The following is a 21,114-nucleotide window of genomic DNA, read 5'->3' on the forward strand; positions in this document are numbered from 1 at the left end:
GCATTCTTTTAGGCACATTTATATTTAACTTTTTTTAATTTTAGTAGGTTTATTTTTCCAAATACTCCAAAATAATTTTGTTGTTTCTTACGTGTACTAACCTCTAGTATGCCGCTGATTTCGTTGAGGAACTTCTGGGAAACGGACTCCAGGGCGCTTTTGGGCCACTCGTGGAACCAGTCGATGGCCGTCCGACTGATGATGGCCGGAAACTTGCGAGCCCGAACCCGTAGGGTCTGACCCACTGGCGAGAAGCAGAGCACCACTTTCAGGAGTCGCCTCACCTTCTCTACAAAGTACCGCCAACAGTTCTCCTTGGTATCCATCGTACCGCTCTGTTTCACCTCGTTTCGGATTCCATTTGTAATAGTGTCCAGCTGGTCGTCGTTGAAGAGCTCAGGTATCTCACCGGACGCCAGGAGATCATTAATCAGCATCAGTACAGATTCATCGGGAATCTGTGCATCCGAGATGAGGAAAACGGAGGCCAGGTTTTTGAGGCCCACCTTCATGTAAAGGCTGCCGATTTCCTCTCGCATATCTAGTAGACCGAATCCTCGCTTGATTTGGATTTGTGAGACATTTAGCGAGGATATAAAGGCAGCCAGTCGGGCCAAAGTTTGCTTGCCAGAACCTCCAACTCCTATAAGTAGGGCATTTCCCCGAGGACTCTCCAGAATGCGATTTATACTGGGAGTTAAAAATAAGATAAAATATAAAAATAAAATATTATTTAGATTTTACTTACCGACACACGTGAATCATGGCATCTTCGAAAAGGACGAGATTCATGTAGCCCACGACTTCATTGTAACTTGCCTGGGCCTCTATAAGCAGTTGGTAAAGTGAGTCCCAGCTTTTCAAGGGCATATATTTCTGGTCCACCAGTGACTGGGCAAAATGGCTGTATATGAGGGGTTCTGCAAACACAAAGTCCTCGTCAAAGTCCTCAAAATCCTTTTTGAATATATCTCTTATAGAGGACTTAAAGGACTTGATGTCATAGGGATCTACCAAGCGATCGTGATAGACCCGAAAGGCCTCGTGCACGTAAAGCCGCATAAGTTCAGAGGGTCTGCCGCAGATGGTTCCTCCATAGCCGGAGGCACCTCCTCCACCCGCCGCTGCCGGAGCACCCACGCTGTTCATGAGACCTTGGTATATCCCGGTGAGATCCCTCAGATTGAAAAGGTAGTGGAACTTGAGGGCTGTCGGAAGAAAGGCATACTCCACTCTTCGGTGAAGGGCAATACCCACTTTTACCAGCAGGCTTCCTATAGACCGAATCTCTTTACTGAAACCCTGGGCGGGACTCTCCAGGTGACCACTTAATATACTTCCGTAGATGTGGTGAAGGGTATCCTCACTCGGAGGAGCAACGGAAAAGACACAGAAGTGCCGTTGCAATCGTGGATCGATAGTAAAGGAGCCGGCGGTGGGATTCATGCAGGCTGCAAACTGGCAGTGCCGGATGTCCTTAAGCTGCAGCCGCTGGCGGTCGTACCTGGTCAGGAGAGGACTCCTCAGAATCACCAATCCCTGAAGTTGATAGCTCACTCACCATTGCCTGTAGTCCATGAACTGTCGCATAATCGTGTGCGGTTGAACGGTGCCATAGGCATCCACCTCCGGCATGTTCAAATCGTTGACAAAGTAGATGAGCCGTCGCTTTGGGCCACTTGGAGCATAGCAGCGCCCCGACTTCTTCTCCAGCGGACGGTCGAGCATCTTCTGAAATATCTCCGAGCTGGTGTAGAAGTTAAAGTGCGTGGCCTGGACGGTGGTCAGCAGAGGCGTCGCCGAGGAGGAGGCCTTACGACGGACAACCCCAGAGGATCCTGGAGGATTCACCAACTGCTGCTGCTGATGGCTGTCACTTGTTAACGCTACCGCCGTTGACACGGCCACTTCGAGGAGCTCCTGGTCACTGGCATACTGACCGAACAGCTCCCGAAAGATGGCACCCTTGCCACAGCCCGAGTTGCCCACCAACATGCAGGCCAAATTGCGGTCAATGAGCAGCTTGAGGAAGTAAACCAGCCGAGTGGTCTCCGCAGTGGAAATCAGGACATTCTAGCAGGTATCAAACAAAAATGAAAATTAATAATTAAAATTCACAACACCCAGAAATTTTAAAAACTGAAAAAGCCAAAATTTTCTCTTCTCACTTTTTTGAGAAGGAACGTTCTTGAAATTAAGATGAAAGTGCTCTCAGGTTAATATTTTTTTGTTATTTGTAATACACAAAAATCGTATTTGCCTTGAATTATAAATTTATTTACCCACCTGCAGTGGAGTTTCCGAGTCGATTTGCCCCTCCAGTGGCTCCTGGGCGGCCAGCTCAGACCAAGGCTGAAACTTTAGGGTCTGCACGTTTAGATGATAGTCAAAAACGGTTCCCTGGCTGGGCAACTTAATATCCTTAAACTCTCCAGTCCACCACTTATGAAACTCACGGTGCCAGTCGATTATAACATCCTGACTTAAAGCAGATCCAAAACTCCAAACGGTGGCATACACAAAGATCGTTTCTAGGGCCAAAACCATCGCTTCGTGGGATAGTTCACCGTGGTGTAAATTGTGCGGGTTTGCTGCTCCTCCAGCTCTGCCTCTTCCATCTGTTCCGTTTCCATCATCTTTGTCCAGGAGGCACTCAAGCAAGTGGCAGGTCATCTGGATCATGGCCATGTCCGTGATGGGAGTAATGCGCCGGAAGTCACGCTGCCGCTGCATTAGGCAAGGAAAGTACTTCTCAAACAAAGTAGTCAGGATACCTCGCTCAATCATGTCCACTCGAGTTTCCAGCCAGGAGGAGACATAGCTGAGAGATAAAGAAGAATTGTTCTATAGTATATATTACAAAATAAAGGTGGACCAAGATGAAATACTTATATTATAAACAAAATTTTAACACTCACGGTGACCAACCCAAGTCTTGTGGATTGATGTAGAGAATTCCAGCTCTGGAAACAGTTGCTGGAGTTGCAGCCTTTAGATGTCCCACTTCAAAAAGCAGACGCATCTCACGCTTCAGGGATATCCTTTCGTTGCTGGCAAGGGTGAGAATCTTATTGTCGTCCATCAGGGTGTTGAGACTCTCGATCCACATGGGGTCTATGTCGCCATCGAGGACTATCCACTTGGGATTGCCAGGTGGCATGTTGGCTTGTTCCCTCATAATGGATGAGAACAGGCCATCCTTCCACTCCCTCGTAGTGGGATTAACAATACCAAACAACTCATCATTGGACAGTGCTTTGGGATTGAGGACATGGCAGACGGGCTTTAGCTTTTGGATGCGGTATGTCTCGCGAAGCGTTTGCCAGATCTTGGTCTTCCCAGTGCCTGCATTGCCTACTATAAATACAGAGTGTCTTACATCAAGGAGCTCCTGTAGCTGCACCACCTTCATAAGGAATCCCTCCTCCGGCTGAAGTTTAATTTCATTCACTGCCTTTCGGATGGTCTTCTCGAACTCAAAGACCCGCTTGCGTGGAACATCCAAAGCGGGGAAGAGGTCTCCTATCAGACCCATAAATATGGGAACATCCTCGGTGACAATCTTGGGTATATTGAAGTCCCGCAACGCACGCATCAGGACCTGATCCTCCGGCCGACTGTGGTCATCCCGCTTGAGAGTACCGGCCACCACCAGGACCGACTTAATGGCCCGCAGACCCCAATCGTAGTGATCCTGCTTGGACAACAGCTCCTTGCACAGCGTGTACAGGGTGATAAATTTGCGGGCCAGCAGACGGGCATCCTGGAAGCCCTCGGCCATTAGCATAATCTCACAAATCAAGGCAAAGTCCGGCACAATCATGGCGCATGGCCGGAACAGGGTCTTCAGGTTCTCTGGCAGCTCCGTGCGGCCGGCGTATCCTGGATTCATGGTGATAAAAATTCCAACCGACGGCTCCAGCGAAATGCGCTCGCCCATAAAGATAAATTGGGTTTTATGCATCTGTAAACAGAGGAGGACGAGGACGAGGAGCAGTACAGCGAGGTCCAGGAAAAGTAATCAATGCAGGATGGTGGACCATGGATGGGGTGTATAGAGTGGAGGAAAAGAAGACTGGGTGACTGGACCGAAATCAATTTGCAAGCGGACGGCGTACCTTTATCGCCTCCTGTATGGTCTTCACCTGGACGGCCACCACGGAGAGGACCTCCACGCAGATGCGATTGAACTCGTCAAAGCAGCCCCAGGCTCCCGTCTGGGCGAGTCCTTTGTAAATGTTGCCACAAGATTTGTAGTCCATTTGCTCCGAGCAGTTGAAGACATAAACCATTACGCCCAGGGCGCGTCCGAGGTCCTTGGTGGTCTCCGTTTTCCCAGTTCCCGCGGGACCAGCGGTTGCCCCGGCCAACCGCAATCGCAGCGACTGCAGAGAAAATGGGGAAAAATCACGGAAAAGGTGGCATATGTATGTAAATTGCAAGCAACATTTATTTTCCACTAACGAGTTGTTTAATTTGCCACCGCCGGCGGCGAGGAGGTGCTGCACCACAAAACTGATGATCGTCTTGTTAATGGCTCCTTCCGCTGCGGTTTTATGCAATCACCTGGTTACGCCTCCACTCAATTCAAATTTATCTCTCAATTCTCTAGGATTTGTTGCCTCAAGGATGTTGTTGAATTGGAAATATTGTGCTTATGTTAAATAGTGGAAGTTATCCCAAGCTAAGCAGCAATTTGCTAAATAAAGTTGTGGTTTTGTAAAAGCTCTTAAGTTGGAATTTTAAAATTATTTGATGATGTTGTAAAGTTTTTTTAATACCTGAGACCTCTTAAAAATTGCTTGATTATTGTCATACTGACTGGACTTATTTTAAAATGACATGGCAACATAGAGAAAAAAGTATTTACAGCCTAACAACATTTTATGAATTTTTATAATTAAATCATGTTTAGGCTGACATTGTTGATTTATAAAATATTTCTCGCTAGTTAGTCAAAAATCAAACAAGTGTCACAAGTCGTTAATTGAAAATTCGTTGGGTACAACATTGTCTAAATACTGTGCCAAATTATGTACTGTGAAAATAATTACCAAATTTTGTGAAACAGAGGAAACTAAATGTAATAAGAGAATTAGGAAATTTCAGTAAGGCATTTATGATAATATTGTTATTTCATCTGACAAATGATTTTCAATGAAAATGTTCTGCTCTGACATCTATGACTGATTCTCCCCGATATTAGTTTCACACCTTAGTGTTGTGCAACAATTCGACACATTTCATTTTTCCAACAACATGATTCGTAGGTGTCAAAGAGATAACGTACGATATGGCATTCGGGCATGAAATATGCGCCTGTCAAAGCAAAAATCTGCGCTAATTGCACACGCAAATACATTTAATTTATTGAATTTCCGCCCATTTCTCCCCTGTCACTCACAGCTATCATTTCGAGTTTTTGTCTCGATTGGCTTTAACTAGCTGCCTGGTTTTAATATATTCAAGCCACGGGACATTGGCTTTCAATTATTCAAAGCCGGGCTATGGACTTTACATTTGTAGCGGATTTCCGCTGCTAAATCCATTAACGCCCCCTGGCAGGCGTTGAAAGGGTTTATATTTAATTCAGGACTCGTTAGAAAGGATTTGCTCGAAACTACAAAGTGAAAGTGATTTCCTTTGAATCAATTAGTTCGGCTAATAACCCGTTGTTTTCTCACTCACCTGTGTTAAAGTGATATAACAGCGATCAGTTAAGGGGGTAATTACTAAACGCGATGTGTTTCCTAGATATTCATAGGCATATCGGAACTCGGCATCGCAAATATTGGCAAAGCAGTCCTCATCTCCTCCGCCACAACTGATGGCCGTACTGGCCCTCCCGCTGGAACTTCCCGCCTGGTCATCATCCCATCGGTGACGCAACTGACTTTGCCACTGAAAGGCCAGCGAATTGTCCACCTTGGTGGCTATAATCTTGCCCACCACATCACGGGAATGCACATCAATGGTGCAGATGGTCATGATCTTCTGGCGATCTCCCGGGGAAAGTTCTCCCAGGAGGAGATTGATCAAGGCATTCAGCTGGGCAATCTGTCGCTTGTGCAGCTCCTTCATTACACCCTCGTAGCCCTCCTCCATGCAGCCAAAGGATCGGTTCACATCTGCTGTCCAGCTGATTTGGCTGCAGCACAGAGCCACCTGGGCTGGCCAGTCGTACAGCCAGAGCTCCCGAGGTTTCTCCCCGAAAACCCGTAGGGCTCTTCGGAACAGCTCGTGCAAGGTGCTCCTCATCTGCTGGATAATGGCACGCAGCCAGAGTTCCACTCTACCACCGCAAACTATGAAAGCTGGCTGTTCCGGATCCGGGGAAACGAAGGGCACATACTCATCGTTCTCCTTGGAATGCATGCCCAGGGCATTTGGTGTGTTGGTTTCATATTGTAGACGAAGGATTGAATCAAATAGTTTGATCAGATGTCGGTCGATAACCTGCGGATTGTTTCCATTCGAAAGGATGTCCAACAGGTCGGCGGCGGAGATGAAGTAGAACCGCGGAAAGGCTAGTCGCTTGGTCTCCAGGTAATCATTCAGGGCCTTTTCACAAATTGCAAGGCGCTGTTGCAACTGCAGCAATTGGGGAAGGACATCCTCGTGGCGCAACACCACCTGCATGACCACTCGAACCTCACTAACCTAAAAGAGATCGGATTTATGGCAAACTGATTCTATCGGAGTTTTGATATCACTTGAAACGGTATCTAAATAAATGTAAATATTTATTTTAACTGGCATTCCATTTTTTATGGAATACTTTTAGATCACTAGAAGAATTTGATTTATGTGACATACTATCGATGGAATCACTTCTAAAGGTATCTAAAAGTATGCAATAGTATATTTTATGGCATACTTTTAGCCTCTTTAATACGTGATTTTTAAACAGTAAACTTAGGATAACCCACCTTGGCTAAAAGTTCCGTAAAGTCCTTATCGATCCTCTCAAAATTGGCCGCATCCGCTGGCAACTGGGCGCGAATGTCCGCTGATCCAATGAAGATGCACTCGAGGTATATCCACTTCCGCTGCACCTCAAACCAGTTGACAATCAGGGTGTCTATGCCTCCCAGTACCTTTTGCCAGTGGGTTAGCTTGTCCAGAAGGTACTCAATGTGCTTTGAAGTGGAGATATTCTGCAGTTGCATCTGGTTGTCGTCCAGCGTTTCAATCAGTTCCTCGGACACCTTGAGCAACTGAATGTTAGGACGCGTGTGGTGCTGTTCCAGTTCGAATTCCAGATGAGCCCATGTGGCCTTGATCTCGTCAAGCACTTTGGTCACCGTCATCTCCTTGATGGCACGGTCCACGGTGTTCTTAATGTCTTCCTCGTGATGCTGCAGTTGCAGGGTCAGCAGCTGGGACAATCGGGTGGATTTGTTGCATTTGAAGGAGAGCTGTGGTGTGGAAAGCAAACATTAAGTATACGCAGCGTCGGTCTTATTACTCAGCAATTTGAGATTTAAATGCATTTCATCGGCTTCCAGAATATCTCAGGAGGCGTACAAAAGACAGGGGATTCAATATGGAATTATGGCAAGAACACTGTGCTTAAAGATTTTAGTTTTTATGGGTTATTATGCTAAGCTTTAAATTGGAAAACTTAGTTTTATTGAGGTATCGTTCTGGATATTACATTTTAATTTTTGGCTAAGTTAAGAATTTTATTTAAATTGTACAAAATTAAGTAATTTAAGAAAGATAAAGAATTTGTAGTAGTAGTTAACATATTTACTAGACATTTTAGTTATTTAGACGGAAAAATACCCTCTCTGGAAAGCTTTAGGTATTTGTTCATATTCGTTGACCAGCGTAATTGATAGCTTTGAATGCCAGTTTAGAATTTCTCTGTTGGCCCCGACACACATTAATAATCACAAATTTTGACTGAATTTCGGCAAATTTAATTAACAGTACTGAGCAATGCATTCCTTTGTCGCCTCTGGCTGTGCGAGCCAAAAACCCTGCTAAGCCAATTGTTAGTACTATTATGTAATGGAGCCAAGCCAAACGCCCAAGAAACTGGAAACTTGTGGAATCTCGCTCAACAATGTACATAATCCGCAAACCATGAATGACCGACCGTTGGCTTGTGGCAGTTTTGTGATTGGGCTTAGATGAGCAAATGCTATAACTACATTTTAATTCATGATTTTCAATGAGGAGGGAAACTGATTTGGTTCTGATTTTCATTTACACTTACCAGCTCCTCCATGGAATGCTGTCCACTTAGCTGAGCATGAGGAGATGAGCGAGAAATTTGATTAGATTTTAGTAATTTATGCGACAATGATCAGTAATTCAGCAATCTAATTGCTGAGATACATAGATTGTCTGACTCTCCGCCCTTCTGTTTGTGCAAATTACGGGTTGTAATGTGCCCTGGAAGCTTCCATGTGTTCATATCCTGTGACAGGACCTGCAGATCCTGCAGCTCCTGAGGTTTCAGCTACGCGTTTTGGCAACACATCACCGCCGCTAATGTGTTTGCCCAATGTGCGCCATTGTGCACTGGGCACAAAGAGACATCAGCCGGCGGGCAGATTGCTGGCTCCATTGTTGGTCCGCTTAGTCATTTGGAAGGACACACACAAACCATATGATGCGGAATCCCACTACTATGCTCACCTTTGTCAGCTGCATCAGCTCCATCCAGTGGCGCTCCGTAATTGCTGGATTCTGCAGCTCCGTGATGGCCCTCAGCGAGGCGACCAGTTCGCGGAGAACGCCCACGATGTGGACATAGGGCGCCCACTCGCGGATGCACTTGTCCAGGGTGCGGAGGTCGCGGGTGAACTTCTTGCACTCGTGCTCCATGTCATCGGTGTCGATGAGCAGCCAGGGCGTGGCGTGCCAGTCCACGATGCACGACTCGATGACGCGCACAAAGTCCCACAATTGCTGCCGGCGATGGGTCAATTATTAGTTCTGTTGCGATAACAAGGTTATGCCGAGGACATTCCTTTGTCTAGCTCTTGTGGATGAAACTAAAAAATGAATGACTAAACGAATGCTAAAAAAATATAATAGGAACACTTTAAACTTAGTAAAGATCATAGAAAAATCTTGTTCTATTAAAAATGTTATAAAAAGTTCTACAAATTGTAAAGTTAGTTTTAATATCCAAGCCATCAGGATATGCCTGTTTTCAATAATAACACGGTGTAATACATATATTTCACTATGATAAATAGCCGATTTTATATCTCTATAAGCTTGAAGCATATTTTATATTTTGCTAATGTATTCCGACATATTGTATATATAGATATATTATATGGATGCGATAAAATGACATGGACTCACCTTGACCCTTCTCAGCTCGACCTCGCAGAGCTGCAGGGTTGCGGAGTCGGGCGGCTGGATGTCAAGGAGTCGGGCCCAGCGGGTGTATAGACGCTGTTGTCGACGGAAGCGATGCAATCGTACATAGACCTCGTCGCAAGCATCGTAGACTTGGGGGCAGGGCACCCGAAAGAACTGAAAGACCATATTAAGAATCCATATAAACATAGAAAAAGACATATCGATTCAGCACCCACCGGCATCTTTTGAAACTGGCGGGCATAGTGCTGCAGATGACAGGTGTGCAAACCAATTAGAGCGGCCACGCGTTGTTGTTGGTGGAAGCGAGTGTCCTGCAGTGCCTCCTGTTTAACGGTACTCGACTGCTTCAGCTGCTGCCACTGCTGCGGCAACTGCTCAATGCCCCGCAACAGCTGCGGCTCGAACTCCACATTGTAGGTCTTCAGCAGACCCATGATGTCCTTCAGCGGCTTGAAGACGTTATCCGCATACGGTTCCCTCTGCCGAATCTCCGACATGATGGCCAAAACGCGGAGCAGGGCCGAGAAGTCCTGGCGGGCGATGTGCAGCTGCAGCGTCTCGTGACCGCGGGCAATGAATGCGTTCAACTCCTGGAAGAGAAGTTTCCCTCGATTTAAGGTGTTCCCAAACTTTTCCAGTGAGCAATAAGTGCTTCTGGCGAAAAATATTTGTAAGCCTGGATTTTGTTAACGAATAATTCAAGCAAAATACTTTCTATTAGTTTGATAACAATTTTTACTTTAACAGATTTGTTAGTTTACGCTAATAGTCAAGTCTTTAAATAATTAAAAATAATAACAAGAGATAAACGTATCTCAGGCATAGATTTATATTGAACTTTTAAATAGCTGTAATATTTGACCCTCGTCTAAACAAATACTAGAGAATTACACTACATGTTAATTGAGGTATCCCACGTCCAAATCGGAATCCAAAAACTAAAGTTATGGAATCTAGAAGTGCAGTTTATGGGTCTCATTCTGAAAGCCAATGAAAATGAAACATGAAAATGGGTTACAAATTAGACCATCTTATATTTTAATGTATATTATTAGAGAATTCAACCACAAACTCATAGAGGTATCCCACGTCCAAATCGGCCAATTTGTTGCAATTGTTGAGCGATGATAAGCGTGGGTTAATTTTGCCTAGGCTGTCCCTGATAATCTTAGTTTTCTGACATTTTTACTTACAGTATTTTGATCAATGTAGCTCGATGTATTTATATATTCTTATTGGGCTTTATATAACCGCCACCAACAGATCCGCTTGCCTAATTTATACCTAGATTTTTATACTTGGGATGGTTCGATTTTTGGAAGACCCCACAAATCCATTAATTGAAACCCGAAATACTTTTATGTGTGCGATGAACTCAAGTTGACTTTCTGATAAGGCACTTCAGTTACTCGGAATATATGTAGAACGTGGACCTATCAGCAATATTAAATAATTCTTTATATTTTCGACAAAAAGCTGGGCCTCAGTATTTCATTATCGTTTAATTTGAGATTTAAAATTTTAGAAAATGTTGAGACTTTCTAACTTTTCCTTGCGGGCCTTTATAGCCGCAAATTTGGTAGGCTTATTGGCCGGCTTTCAGAACAATTACTGTGACACGGAAAGTCAGTGTAGTCAATCCATTCATGGAAAGTAGCATTACAAGTTTGGTGGCGATTTTCAAGGTAACGGAGGAGCAGCTTCTTTTAGTTATATCTAGTCTATAGGAGTTGCAGTTAAAATTAGAAGGGCATAAACCAGCTCCTGAGGAATTTTCTAAAGCAACACCTTCCAAAGCCAATTTAGAAATTACACCGAAATTCGAGAGGATCAGTGAGAGGAACTTTTATATTGAAAATAATAAAACTTTCCAAGTATAAACTGCGTTCAGCTACTTAACGAAAAGATGAGTGTTTAATACTGCTCTCATAAATATTTGTTCATTTGTCAATCTGACAATAAAGTTTAGAACACATGAAAAAATATATGCATTGTTGAATAAATGAATTTTATAATATAATAACAAAATAAAATACCTAAATTATATCAAGTGTTTTTCGTTAACCAATCTTCTAGGACTTATTATAGAGTTACCGGAGGAAGGTCAACATTTTGGTATATTATGTCTTACCTTAAGAGTTCCCTGGACATAGCGGAGTAACCATTTTTTGCATAGGTGCGACCACTTGCAGGCCAAGTTGAGAAGGCCATACTTGAGGGGCTTGAGATCGAGGGCTAGCCATCCGTTGATGCACTCCCGGTTTTCGCACTGGTCGATGGCGTCGTGCACCTCGTTGTAGTTCTCGATCTGATGAAAATCCGTACGGTTAGGGAGTGACAGCTTCCTTTTGACTTGGTCCTACCCTAATTTATTTGCAAATTTGCCACACATGGGTGTGTTCTGTGTATATCTCTGAGTGTGTGGAAAGGATAAGCTCCTATATGCTGTGTATATATTATAGTATTTGTACCGCTGCCGTCGGTTTATTAAGCGCACCAGCTGCGCCAGGGGCCACTCAATGGGTAGTCATAAATAAAATGCCGGCCAGTGATTTTTCGTTCTCTATTGCAGGCGTAGGGTATCACTGAATTTAAGCAAGGAATTTCTTATTTGCAATATATTTTGAAGAAATATATATGGGACTTCCAAAATTGAATGCATCAAATAAATATCAAGATAACCCACAGAAATCAATTTAAAATGTCTCTAAAAGTATGCAGTAAATTTTATGTTGCATGCTTTTAGACAGCTTTTTAGGCGATTTGAAAACACAAAAGGCTTTTGTTCAAATAAAAATCAATTTAATATTTACTTTTCGAATTTTTCAAAATAAAGTTAGTTAAAAATTTCAAATCTTAATATGCCATTTATGAACAAAACGATGCTCAGTCTTTTCTAGAATTCATATAATTCCAAAAAAACATTACTAAATCAGAAAGCTACTAAATTTGATGTCCTTTTTATACCATCACTTGCTTCTTCTCAGAAGGCTAAATTCAAACGTGTTTAGCATTTGCAAAGTAAAATGCTCCGCCCTAAAATAGATGAAATGTTTAAGATCAGACCATTCAGACTTCGTTGCTTTCCTGTTTGGCCATATCTTACTGGCGAATTTCCCTTATTTTATTGGGCAACACCCAATTTCACGCCATGTCCGTGCACTTTGACCATGATTTGTTGTTGCCTGTTGTGTTGTGTTGCGTGTGTGTGAGTTCCTTTCGGGTAATTTATTGCATACTTTTCGGGGCGTTTGATAATTGTTTAAAGAAAATATTACGCATACGTCGGCGATTTGCCTGCTGTGCTACAGGAAGTGGCTCCCAATTGCCCCCGAACATAAGTCAACGACGCCATGTGGTGGCTAAGCAGTTGTTTAGTGTTTTGCTTTGTTTTGTTCGGGGTTTCGTTTTTTTTTTTTTTTGTGTTTTGCCCTGGTCAGTTGCCACACATTTGACCCTAAATGCTTGGCATTTATCAAGCGTTATTGGTCTCAGGGGCTACATGGCGTAAATTGTGTGGCTGCCAATTGAGCAGCCCAGTCTGCGTCCCAATACTTTCAGCCTTATCTGCTCGCTGAGGTGGGTGTGAGTGTCGCAGCCACTAAAGCTGTTGGCATCCAGTGCCCTGGGGTCCTGGTCCTGGTCCTGCCTCGCTCCCTTTTCCGACTCACCTCCTTTTTGAACGTCTCCATGATGGCATAGCCGCCGGCGCTGACGTGGTGCGTCTGCTCCCTGGCCGCTTGCATGCAGGCGGCCAGGACATCGCCGCTCTGCTGGGTCCACAGGAATGCATAGGCGTGGAATTTGGCAGCGTAAGCCGATGCCGCCTCAACCGTATCCGCCAGGGCATCGCGTATCGCCTTCTCCAGCATTTCCAGGCCATCGGCTGGGATGTGCATAGCGATATGGAAGAAATAAGTGAAAAAATGGCAGATAGGAGTCAAACTAGATTTTATAGTTCGAATCGGATCCCTGTGTACCCTACAACTACTACCTTAAAACATAAAAAATATTTTACAATCTTTTAAAGAAATATTTTTGAGAATGTCAAAAATAACAATGAACTAATATTGTTTTTAAATAATTTTTGAAGATGTTTAAAAGTGTGCTACAATATATTTTATCTTTATATCCTATATATTAATTTTTAAGAAATAAGGAATATAATTCTTAAGCAAAAGTTCTTTGAATTCATTGAGAAGTAAAATAATATTTTAAGAACCTTTAAACCTTTACACATTTTATACCGTAGAAGAGGGTATCTAAATATGCCACCACTTATTGGGGAGGCGAAGTCCATACCACTGCATTCCATTTTTTGGCTATATGCTTTGGCGGCTGCCAGCAGGTTGAACTGCACGGCCTGCGGCTTGGGTTCCTCCTGCTCCTGTTCCTGATCCTCAACCCCTTTTGGCTCCTGTTTCTGCTCCTGTTCGTACTCCACCGTCGCCGTGTCGTCTTCATCATCCTCTGACAGGGCATTGTCAGCCACAATTCTTGGCATGCAGTCGCATGTCTGTTTTATATCGAGCAACAGCTGCTCCACAATTTGTTGAAAATTATTTTCCACACTTGCATCAAAGGCGGGCGAAAAGCGTATTTCCGTTTCCGTCAGCTCCAATTTTACTTCGAAGAGTGGAGCATCGTTGATGGCTGGCGGGGCTCCTCCGCCTGCTCCTGATCCTCCTGCTACTCCTGCTCCTGATCCCCCTGCTACTGCTCCTCCTGTCGCCTGTGGCGTTGTGATTTGCTGTAGGACTAACCTTGCCATGCTGGCTGAAGCACCCGGATCCGCTGGAATCGTTGATGTTGCTGTTGCCTTTGCTGTTGCTGTTGCTGTCATTTCTTTGTACAAATACTCTAAACTGAATTACACGGCGTATGAGTAATGTGAGAATTAAATTTAGTGTTCAGTTTGTTTTGCAGCTTATTTCGTTTGCAGGTAGTGTGCCACGCCCCCTGTAGACAACACCCGCCCCCCATATTCGTCTGGCGTTGTCTGCATGCAATCACGAAAAGTGCCGCTAAGTGAAACATGCAATTGACGCATGAATGCTCGGCCCGCGGCAATTTGTTGTTGCCATTGTTGCCCCCATATTGCTGCGGTCGCGAAGTGTGTGGTTGTTGCTGGCACGTTGTTGCTGGCTGTTGCAGTGTTGCACTTTCTGCAGGTGTCTTTCATTTTTGCGGTTGCAGTTGTGCGATTTCGTGCTCATTTACTTGATTAGTTCTGATGAGACATGAAAGGAGCTGCCAGCGTGCCGAAATGTAATGAAATAGTTAGCTGCCAGGTGAAGGAGTGCAATTGATTGGCGATGAGTGCTACTGACAATGATGATGGAGATGATCATTATGACAATGATGATGACGATGGAAAGTCAAGTGTTAGTTCAAAAACCTTATTCTCATCGCCTCCCGAACTTCGCGGCAAATCAGCTCATCCACGCTGGCCAGATACTTGTTGAACTGCCGCCGCTGCTCCTTGGGAAATTCGCGAACAAACTGTAATGAAAATGTAGAAAAAAAATCCATTAGTCAGCCATAAAAGCGTAGGAACTATATTTTTATAAGTTCAGATATAATTAACAAAAATTAAACAAGTATACCAATCCAAAATTCTATTTTATATGTTTAACTATGAGCTGAAAATCCATGTATGGTTAGGTTTTTTATGCTACACTAATACATGCATTTTAAAATGAAATTTAAATGGATATAGCTATGATAAATAGTGGCTATAGCTCACCTCCTGCACACTCAGATCCCTGGAGTATAGCTGAAACTCCTGTGCCTCATAGTTGAAGAACAGACAGAAGTTGGCAATCAGCAGGCGATTCAGCAGCATCTTGGTCTCATCGCACTGCAGCAATCGCAGACGCACTCGGTCCTGCTGGTGGCGCAGATCGAGGAGATTGCGACCGTATAAGCTGCGCTGATGCAGTGGCTCCCGGCTCCAGCGACGCATGCTGGCCAGGATGGCATCCAAATTGCCGTGCGACTGTTGCAGGCGGGCAAAAAGGTCTCGGCTCTGCTCAAAAATGTCCGCTACAAGCGGATCATCTGGGGGTAGATGGTTGCGATACACAGAAGAAAATAAAAGTATATCAACATTTCCATTTTATTAATATTAATTCAATAAATTTTTTCTTAGCTTAAAACGAGTTTTATCTTAAAGATGAGATATTTGAAGGCGTACATTTACCAAATTACATAATTTAAATTTTTGATTAAAGCCTTTGTAAAGAATTCTCTATTTAAAGGAATCGGCTAAAATTACAGTACATTACCCACATTTTGACAATTAATTACGTTTGTAAAAGATATGATAATGGCATGTGGATTCTGAGAAATATTATAATTCATAATAAGTTAAATTTAATATTGAAAATACCTTTTCTTGCTGGCTTTTATCAGTGTTCATACTACATACGGTTATTTATTAGCATTTTCACCCATTTTCCGCGGTGTAGTCTATTCCACTCACCGTAGTTGCGCCAGGTGAGCTGCTCACAAGCCTGGGCCACCTGTTCGTCGATGGTCGCTAGGTCGTTGCGTATTAACTGGAGCTCAGCAGCGGCACATTCCCCCGAGCGAATGCCGTTGTAGAACTCCCCAATCTTGATAAGCCGAATGCGACGCTCCCAGTAGGCATCCCGCTGACCATAGAGTGTGAGCAGTTGGTCCGGCAGCTGGAAGAGATCGCCGGATAAGCTGCCGGTGGCCTGGAGGGCCAACAAATACTTGGTCTCCTTCAGCAGGGTAAACAGTACTGGAGAGAAGTTTAAATACAGTTGACTGCTATCCTCTGATCGTGACAGCACCGATTCATCAAGTCCACGTTTGATTAGGTTATCAATGCACTCATGCCAGGAGGTCCAGATTTTCATCTGAAGATTACTTAGTTTGGTGGTCAAAATATTGCGACGTGAGAGTAAAGAACCCCATTGAGGAAGCAGGGTATCAAGCTCTGTTTTTTCTTTTAATCTGGGATGTTTTTACAAAAATAAAAAGATTTTTCAAATATTTTATTAGAACCTGTTTTTTTACTTACAATTGCTCAATAAGTTGGTTTAGCTCCTTGGCTCCCAATTCATCGCAGCGAATGATATGTTGTTGTAGCCACATCATGGCATTGGCAATGGGTGGAAAGTTGTTGGCCATGGGCAAGGCAGCCAATCCCCGAATCTCGTATCCCAAAAGCACTTCCGTGACACTCTCCTCCAGTTGCTCCATTTCCGTGTTGTAGATAAAAAGGATATGAGGCAGGACTCGAGCCAATTCCGGTCTCACAGCTTCACGTTGCAGCAGGCAGCCAAACATCAGGGTCAAGCGGAGCAAGTGCGTCCAGCTGTGGCACTGTTCAAAGGCCTGCAGCAAAACGGTGGCCAGTTTCTGCTCCAGAAGTTGCATGCGACTGAAGAAGAGGACTTGCTCCCGGCGAAAACATTTCCATTTGCTGGCCACCGAGGCCGTGAGATCAATGTCCACATTGCTCCATTGCTCAAAAAGGAGTTTGAACTCGCCGAAAATCTAGGGAAAAATGTAGCTTATAAATAACTGATAGATATAATATTTGATTATAATTTTAAATAAACCTCTCTGACGCGTTCTGTTAGAATTTTGCCCCTCAAACCGCCCACTTCGAGCTTCTCCAGCTGCTGAAACTGCACTGCCGCCTCGAAAACCTGACGCAGCTCCATCAACTGGGCTGAGAAGCCATCGAGTGTTTGGCCAAACACATCCTCGTGGCAGAAGCGCCACAGCTGCTGCTGGTCATCCGGGAATGGAGATGGAACCACTGCTCCTGCTCCTTCGGTAAGGGCGGGCAAAAGGACCTGGTTGCCGGCGTAGCGCTCCTTGTACTCCAGCATTCGTTGCCTGAACAAAATGGGTTATTGCAACTTGATATTAAATATGTATAATAATTCCTTAAACAAAATTCTTACATGTCTTCAAATTGAACTTTAAATTTATAATTGAATTGTGGCAAATTGATTGAATTTGTTCCATAATTCATAATACTCAAATTAGCCTAGTTAGAAGCTTATATTATTAAGTGACACAGCTTTTCTGAATATTGACACATACCATGGCTTAAATGGTAGGATTGGAATTAATTGATTTTCTACTTAAAATTGGTTTAAAATCGTCTTTAGGCCAAGCAATTTTCTTAACCACATTTGCATTTTACATAATAACAGTGGGAAGAATATTAGATTCCGGTTTAATTTGATGGTACTTAATAAGTGTACTTTATTTACATCTTCAATTTATTTAACCGAATAATATAATTTTTAAATAAATAGGGTACTCCATATATGATAAAATCAGCTCCTTAGGTACTTTATTTAAATTATGTTGTGCTTGATAGATTTATTGAACCATTTCTATGTTTCTATTTAATTTTTTATTCTCACTTGAAGAGCTCCAGGACCTCGGTGGTGCGGTTGATTTTAAGTAGCCCCTCGTCGGCGTCACCCTGGAAGAGCAACTGCAGCTCCAGATCCTCGGCGGCACGATGGACCAGCATGTTGCAGATGCACCGCAGCAGGACACTCATCCTTTGGGTGCTGCGATAGTACCTGGCATTGCTCCACACCAGATGCACCACGTGTACCAGAGGTGCTACCAAATCGTGACCATTGCTGAACTGCACCGAATTGAAGGCGGAAGTCTGGCGGAGAAGGGGCTGCAGCCAAAGAGAAACATCCTGTGCCTCCAACCAGGCTGCCACCAGTTTCCGGAAGGCAGTGGCATATGGCACATAATAAACCGACTCGATCCGTTCCAAAATCTGTGCTAAAGTCTTGTGCGTGGATTCTCGCAGCTGCTCATAGATGTTTTGCAGGTTTAACTTCCGGTTCATCCAAAATCCAATCTCCTGGGCGGGCAAAGAAACGTGTGTTATATGCTTGGGCTGATGCCCGGATGACAAGGTGGCCGATCCCAAGGGCTGACACTCGGAACGCTCCAAGACAATATCATGCATCTGGGTAGTCCAGTTAATAAACATCTCTTCCAGCAGATTTCGGAATTTCGGATCCAAGGCAGGCCTAAAATGGCTATGGAAATTAAAAAACAAAAACCATTAAAATCTATTAAAATAATCTAAATTTCAATGATATATTTATAAGAATTTTATGTTGATTTAAAATGGAAACCCCTTCATCCAAACCAGATTTATAGTTTTAAGGTAATCCTACAGGAGCTTAAAGTTTCACAATTGCTATTTGTATTATTGGCTTTTTCTTGTATTTCCTAGCAACTAAACTTTGGTCCATGGGGATAACTTTTATAATGAGCGGAAACATTTATTGACCTAATTCTCAATTCTCAAAATTTGCATTTGACTTCGCCCCTTTTATGTTGCTATTTGTTTTACAATTTTTTCCTTGTTTAGTTTTCCATACAAAATTGATACCAATTAAAATGGCTTTATGGTTTATTTTGATTTTTGTCAATGCTGGTCTTTTAATTTTGTCTTTATTGATTCGAATATTGTGAATTACTGGAGCATGAATCTCTTAATACATTTTTAAAGGCTCTTGCCGTGTGTGTATCGATGGCAATTTTGGCTAAATTCTGGACAATTTCCTTAAGAATGCTGATGGCCGGCTCACGATTGCTTTTTCTTTAATATTTGTAATTTAATTAAAAGCAATCGTACGATGGGAAAGTAATCGATGTATGCCACCAGTTTTGTGTGGCCAAGGGGTAAACAACTTGAATTTCCCCGGAATTGCAAAGCTAAATAAATTTCGAGCAATTCATGCGAAAAGTTATGCCAATGAAAATCAATTTGGTATCATGAATAAGCCTTTCTCTTTCTGTCCACATAAACAATTCCATATAGCTTCTGCTGGGGCGACATCTTCGAACCCAAGGAGCTCCACCGAGCTGGAGGGCAGGGCGGAAGTCTAAGACAATGGCCATCCCATGGCTGGAACTTACCCTTGGCTCACGTGGGCAAACACTTCCTCGACGATTGTTGGCGAAACTAATAACGATAAAATTGTGCGATTGTTGGTTTTGCCCTTAATCTGTGGGGATAACAATAAAGTATATATATAGAAACAGAATGTATACGTATCGCCCGTAGACACATGAAAAGTTTTGCCAATTAAGCGAAATACTTCCAAGACAATGGACGGAGTCGCTCCAAATGGGATCGGTTGGGGCTTGAGGAACCTTCCATTCACCCCACTCGAAGCCTCCGCTCCACTGCACTCAATTAGATTAATTTGATGAGATAACACAGCTGCCAGCTACACTCGCGAAAAAATCTACCTTCCTTTCAATTAGAAATAATATTAATGGATGTGCCACAGAGTTTTTAAAAATGTGTTCAAAAGTATGCTGTGAAAAAAGAACTCCAACTTTTTAAATCAATCCTTTCCTATTGAAATTATATCGTTGCATTCTACACTAGACACTACTTCCTTTTCAAAAAATATGATTTAGATTTTTTTTTTAAATATAAAAACTAAATTTTGATAAAATAAAATGGGTTGTGTGTAGCAGAAAACACTTTAAACGGTGTCTAAAAGTATGCTGTGAAAAAGTCGTTTTTTGGAATGAATCTATCCGAATTCTGTATTTAAAATATATTGTTGCATACTTTTAGACACTTATTTATAATTTACTTCAAAGCACTTAAGATATCTGTGAATCCATCGAAAAATAAAGTTTCTGAATGGTTTCTTTTTAAAATTTCTTTTAAACTACTCTAGTTGTTAGGAAGATTTTTTTCCGAGTGCATCAGCTCCAGTCAGCCAAATCACCCACCTCGGTCAGCGTGTTCCTCACTTCCTTGATTCGCGCCTGCAGATCCTTGCGAACAATGGCGGGCCACTGACTTTGTGCCTGTTCCAGGAGCGGTTGCAATACTTCGTCGAACAGCAGCGACATGGTCTCGATTTTGCTGTGCACCGGGAAGTCGCCGTACAGAATGCTCTCCGCAAAATTGGATGCCGTCAGTGGTCCGTCGGAAGTATTACGACGCACAAAATAGACGCACTTGCCGCGCGGCACTCCGTCCAAAGTCGTAAAACTGGAGGAGGCGGGTGGCAGGGGAATGAGCAGGGCGCCGGGCGTGGCAGATACCACGGCGGATACGGCGGCAGTCACTGTGGCCATGGCTTCATCCTCCAGGGGCAACATGGCGGCGGATGGGACAGATCCACGAGTGCTCTGCACCGAATACGGCAGGTACAAGTCACTGAGGCAACTCCGGGGCACCAGATCTCCACCCGGACTGAGAGTCATCACCAGGACGCGACTGTGGCCATGCTGCCAGTCCAAAACGATGCGCTGGACACAAAGGTAATGGGACTCTGGTAACTCAAATGCACAGACAAAATGTCATGCTAATCAAATTTTCATATTGTTTCCAATTTGAATTCACTTTCATTAAATTTCAATAAATAATTTTTATTATCAACTTGTTTAACCATTTTAATCAATAATCACACAATCACTTAACCCTTTTATTAGGGCTGGAATTGTTAATTAATATTCAGTTTATTAAACAAATTACGTTCTGCGTTTAAAGATCCATTCAATAGGTCTTTGTTAATATTATGTGTCATAAGCATGAATGTTGTGCTTATTTTGTTGTTTATGTTGGTTATCGAATTTAATTATTTTTTTGGAAATATTAAATAGCTAGTATTAAATTAGCAAAGTAAATTAAGTAGTTTAAAGTTTGTTATGTAAAAAAGAAATTTTTCTGTAATAGAAGCTGAAACTGTTTTATTCTTTTACTTA

At 43.1% G+C, this 21,114-nt stretch overlaps 1 protein-coding gene across 1 annotated transcript in view; it reads right to left on the bottom strand.

Moving 5' to 3' along the window:
• The window catches only part of LOC119557242 (dynein beta chain, ciliary), a 33,092-nt gene that overhangs the window by 11,647 nt on the left and 331 nt on the right, over positions 1–21,114 (bottom strand). Inside the window, exons 2-24 of the mRNA XM_037869930.1 lie at positions 20,134–20,658; positions 19,300–19,388; positions 17,766–18,410; positions 16,944–17,226; positions 16,400–16,878; positions 15,833–16,332; positions 15,095–15,408; positions 14,747–14,850; positions 13,651–14,213; positions 13,020–13,234; positions 11,480–11,656; positions 9,564–9,938; positions 9,328–9,501; positions 8,650–8,922; positions 8,225–8,254; positions 6,930–7,418; positions 5,689–6,660; positions 4,119–4,385; positions 2,919–3,964; positions 2,287–2,821; positions 1,562–2,073; positions 749–1,504; positions 102–690 (exon numbers count right to left, since the gene is read on the bottom strand). Of these exons, the coding sequence (XP_037725858.1) occupies positions 102–690; positions 749–1,504; positions 1,562–2,073; positions 2,287–2,821; positions 2,919–3,964; positions 4,119–4,385; positions 5,689–6,660; positions 6,930–7,418; positions 8,225–8,254; positions 8,650–8,922; positions 9,328–9,501; positions 9,564–9,938; positions 11,480–11,656; positions 13,020–13,234; positions 13,651–14,213; positions 14,747–14,850; positions 15,095–15,408; positions 15,833–16,332; positions 16,400–16,878; positions 16,944–17,226; positions 17,766–18,410; positions 19,300–19,388; positions 20,134–20,658 (9,912 nt within the window). The remainder of the gene's footprint in view (positions 1–101; positions 691–748; positions 1,505–1,561; positions 2,074–2,286; positions 2,822–2,918; positions 3,965–4,118; positions 4,386–5,688; positions 6,661–6,929; positions 7,419–8,224; positions 8,255–8,649; positions 8,923–9,327; positions 9,502–9,563; positions 9,939–11,479; positions 11,657–13,019; positions 13,235–13,650; positions 14,214–14,746; positions 14,851–15,094; positions 15,409–15,832; positions 16,333–16,399; positions 16,879–16,943; positions 17,227–17,765; positions 18,411–19,299; positions 19,389–20,133; positions 20,659–21,114) is intronic.

Source organism: Drosophila subpulchrella, chromosome 3R (assembly GCF_014743375.2).
Source record: "Drosophila subpulchrella strain 33 F10 #4 breed RU33 chromosome 3R, RU_Dsub_v1.1 Primary Assembly, whole genome shotgun sequence".
Taxonomy (NCBI): domain Eukaryota; kingdom Metazoa; phylum Arthropoda; class Insecta; order Diptera; family Drosophilidae; genus Drosophila; species Drosophila subpulchrella.